The 4,646-nt window shown below is 28.5% G+C and overlaps 1 protein-coding gene across 1 annotated transcript; it reads right to left on the bottom strand.

Moving 5' to 3' along the window:
- Positions 1–1,070: 1,070 nt before the first annotated feature.
- LOC111684828 (ras-related protein Rac2) lies at positions 1,071–2,587 on the bottom strand. The gene has a single exon (XM_023447035.2). It carries the CDS (start codon positions 1,982–1,984, stop codon positions 1,406–1,408), a length of 579 nt encoding a protein of 192 aa, XP_023302803.1. The 5' UTR covers positions 1,985–2,587; the 3' UTR covers positions 1,071–1,405.
- Positions 2,588–4,646: the final 2,059 nt, after the last annotated feature.

The raw sequence follows: 4,646 nt of genomic DNA, 5'->3' as shown, positions 1-4,646 counted from the left end.
TGATTTCAATAATATTGACATAAATAAACAAATTACAAGAATTGATCAATTAACTATAGAATAAAATTAGATTAATTAAAAATATTTCAATACTAAGATTAAAAAAAATCGATTCTTTCGACGTCAATAAACATCACTTCCACAGAAGGTAAACAAAATTAACTTAGTAGTACTTTTGAAGTGGTGATATATGTTATTCTTTTGGAAGTACTTCGTTTTATTTTTGCTGCGTAGTTTATAGTCACGACTCTTTTCTATTCTATTGCTGAGACTATGATTTTCTCAATTAATAATTATGTTAAGGTGAATGTAGAATGAAAGCACAATGGGAGTAAACATAAAGCTTTAAAACTGTACATAAATTGTTTTTCACCACAACAAAATTATTCAAAATTTAACATAAAGCCGGTACAACTGCATCAATTTATGGTTCTAAGAATAAATTTCTTTTTGTATTTCAATTTAATTATATATTGTGTTATATATAAATTTATTTGCCTTTTTCATTACTATTACGTAGAATGTCAAGTATTTAATTGATCTTTATATATATGTCTGTATACAAACATTTTTCTATATAAAAAAAAAACACATACTTATGCATTAAAAATTTATAGATACATCACATAGTTACAAACAAAAAGACTCCATAAGTTTTGTAGCTGATGCCAGTGTTAAATTTATTTATTTAATTTAGTTTTTTTTATTTTTTTACCAGTTTATGTCATACTTTTTGTTGTTGTTGTTGTTTTCTATATACGATTCTGTTTATGCCCCCACATCGAGACAAATAAACAAAAATAATAAAATGAAAAAAAAAAATTAAATGATTTTTTTGTTTTTATTTTTTTTCTACTTAAATTTTACATAAATACAATATATATAATATACAAAAATACATACAGACATACATACATACGTATAAAAAAATACATATAAAGATAAAAAAGATCACAAATGAAAAAAAAAACTAAAAAAATAATAATAAGAAAAATATAAAGAAAATTTAAATTGTTTTAAAACCCTTATAAGAAACAAAAAAAATAATTAAATAATAATAATTTATATAGTTTAACAGATTGTCATCATCACTGTTATGTAGTTTAATAATAATATTTTTATTTATTTTATAATAAAATGGAAAACTTTAATTTTGTTTTGTTTATTATTAGTTTGTGTAATTTGTTAAATTTTAACGACTTATAGTTTTTAGCTTTCAACTTGTGGTTTTGTTCTTATCGTTAAAAAATTTATTTTCATTTTATGAATTAATTTCCTCCCTAGGAGGTTGTTAAAGTCGTTGTGTGATAAATTCTTAATAACTTCATAAATTGATCTTAATAGATTCTCTAGAGTTCCTGCTCTATAATAGAGTTTGTTGTTGCTCCTCGAAATGCTCTTTTTTTTACAATATCATGCATTTACGTCTTTTGGGCATGCGCATAACTGGACATAGAACCGAACGGATGGCTTCATCGAATACTGTTTTTAAACCTTTTTGTGTTAAAGCTGAACATTCCAAATATTTAACGGCACCAATTTCCTTGGCCATAGCCAAACCCTGGGGATAGGTAATGGGTGTGAGTTTCTTTTCCTTAAGCTTTTCAATGGTGGCCTTGTCGTCACGCAAATCCAATTTAGTGCCCACCAATATAATGGGAACTTGGGGGCAATGATGACGTACCTCGGGATACCATTTGGCGCGTACATTCTCAAATGAGGCAGGATTTACCAAAGAGAAACAGATGAGAAAGACATCAGTTTGTGGATAGGAGAGAGGGCGTAGACGATCATAATCTTCTTGACCGGCTGTATCCCAAAGACCCAAATTAATGGGTTTGGCATCGACCATAACATTGGCCGAATAGTTATCGAATACGGTGGGTATGTATTCACCGGGAAAAGCATTAGTGGTGTAACTGATCAAGAGACAAGTCTTACCCACAGCACCGTCACCCACTACTACACATTTAATCGCTTGCATTGTTTAAAGTTTTGTATTGTATTTGTTGTGGTGTTTTATATAGTGATATGATTTTGTATATTTTTATTATTAAATATTAATTTAATTTATGCAGAAATTTCTATGAAAATCCAGCTGCGTTTCGATTACACAATCGTTGTTTCTTTTTGCAAACTATGTTTTTTTTTTTAATTTTTTTAAAAATTTTATAATTTTATTAATAAGTTGTTGTTGTTGTGGTTATTTCTTAATAATTTTGATAAAAATTTCCAATTCGTTTGACGTTTTTTCTTATTAGTTTTGACAATGTTTCTTTTCTTTTTTGTATTCCAGTAATTAATTATGAACTTCGTGGTGGTATCTATTAGATACTCAATTGCGTTGGTTAGATTTTTTTCTTTTAATTTTTCTGTTTTTTCTATTTAAATTATGGCAAACACACCCAAACACTTTGAAATCACTGCATTAACTAAGTAAGCGCTTGAGTAATGTTGAAAGCAACACGAACAGCAAAAAAAAACACACAAAGAAAATTCCCACACATAATAACAAACTCATAGATACTTTTTTTTTAAAAATGTTTTAAATACACTTGTATCACTCACTCTTAGCAAGCTGCCGCTATATATAACTCGTTTATACTTATGTTAGTTGACTAGCAAGTAAATTAAAAGTACCCTATAGCCTTCTCTGTCTAAACATGATCTTTTTGCAGTGGCCACCACAGTACAGTGCGGGCGAACATATAATGTCTAGCTACTTTTTAGGTGTGTGTTAATAAACAATGAAAGTATCTGTTAGTTGCGTTTTACTCTTTCTCTCTATCTCTCCCACTTTTGCTCTTTATTTTTGGGTAATTAAATTATATCTCAGTTTTATTTATTTTTTTTTTTTTAGTTAAACTGTGAGAACATATGAAAAAGATTTGTCCATGACTCATAGAGTTTTTATAAACATTTTATTTGTTTTACACATATTGATGACGTTTAATGATTTTTCTTTCTCTCTACCTCTCCAACATCTGTAGTCGTCGTCAACGACCTTGTTTATTTTAATGCGATTTTCCCAATTTTGGTTAGAGACCACCACCACTCATAACATACATCACCAGCACCGCCATCTGTATCTATGTTACTAGTTTTAGGTTAATTGTATTTGTTTGTATCTATTTAAAAAAATATATATAGCATGATAGATATTTTTTCTAAAAATTAGATCATTTTGATTTTTTTTTTTTGAGAAATGAGATATTTTTGGATAATAACGTTTTGCTCATTTTTAATATCAGGTATGGAAAACTTAAACAAATGAAGTACTTTAGGCAAAGAAGTTTGTGAATATCATTTTCAATATTCCCAGCAAAAACGTTCTATACCAGGTAAAAGGGTTAAAACAGAATTTTTTTGAAATAACACTCAATCTTCACGTAGAAGCTGAATAAAGAATTAGAAATTATTTATATAACTTATTACAAATGAGGCGTTATTGAAGTACTTCTATGTAATAAAAACTATATGTAGTAGTCATCGAGAAGTTTGTGTAACATAAGCACCCCAGAAGCATTTTGAGAAAGGAATTATTTGGGTTCTTGAGAGAATTGTGAACTGAACACTACTAAATTCTTACTATTATTTTTCAATAAACAACTTATGTTTGTTTAATTTTCTAAAATGTCCTTTATATGATCTTCAATATGGCCCGATTTTATCCATTTTCAATTCGGGTTTTTCACAAACATACTGATATGATTAAATGATCATAGAACTGATAAAAAACACAGACAAACTTTTAACCAAGAGACCAAAGTATAATTTTCTAAAGGATTAAGCCCCGCTAAAGCCAAATCTAAGAAAGTTTCCATCACATCTGGGATTTGAAATATTGTGCCCTGAAGTTAGACTTTAGACATTACAACTGCTCTTTTGAAAGTCTTTTCTGACAGCTTTAAAATAAAAGTGGATTTTTCTTAAATGTCAAGACACAATATTACAAATACCAGATGTGATAGCACTGACCCAGATGTGACAGCACTGCTTAATCTTTTAGAAACTCCTAACTTGGTCTCAGAGGTTTTGACATCATTCAAATTTTGTCTTTATATAAAAAGAACTCTACAGATTTCGAGAGAGTCTCTAAATATTTATAACAAATCAAACTGCTTCTTCTTTTATAATCGATTCATTAAAGAATCTAGACCCCTTATAAGGCTTTATTTTAAAAATTTAGTTCTACTAATGCAATGATCATAATGATGTTAAGTAATATAAGCATAGGAAGTAATTGGGGTTTTGAACCAATTATGTATCAAACTCTATTTATAGAATTTAAAAAAGTCATTAATTTCTTATTACAAAGAATTTTTTCGTATGGCGTGATAAGTGGTTTTATCAAATGTTCACAGATATACACTTACACATAGACAAACGGACGGACAAATAGCTAAATCGACTTTGAATGTGATTTTAAGTTTAAGGTGATTGTAGGACCAATATTTTTGAATGTTACAACGATCAGCACAAACGCCTAATATCCTCCCCAGTGGTATAGGGTATAAATATAGCTCAGGCGAATACAGCATTCTTACTGGTTTGATAGTTATTTATCTAAAATAAAGCTTTAATCCCTGTCATTCCTCCTTTGAATTAACTATAAATTCGGATTTAGCATAACTTATTCCTTTAGA

Source organism: Lucilia cuprina, chromosome 5 (assembly GCF_022045245.1).
Source record: "Lucilia cuprina isolate Lc7/37 chromosome 5, ASM2204524v1, whole genome shotgun sequence".
NCBI lineage: Eukaryota > Metazoa > Arthropoda > Insecta > Diptera > Calliphoridae > Lucilia > Lucilia cuprina.
Note: the sequence above shows the minus strand (reverse complement) of the source record. Positions and strands in the feature narration are given on the sequence as shown.

Excerpts from the sequence above, each read along its gene's own strand:
- LOC111684828 (XM_023447035.2), bottom strand. The coding sequence starts at position 1,984 with ATGCAAGCGATTAAATGTGTAGTAGTGGGTGACGGTGCTGTGGGTAAG.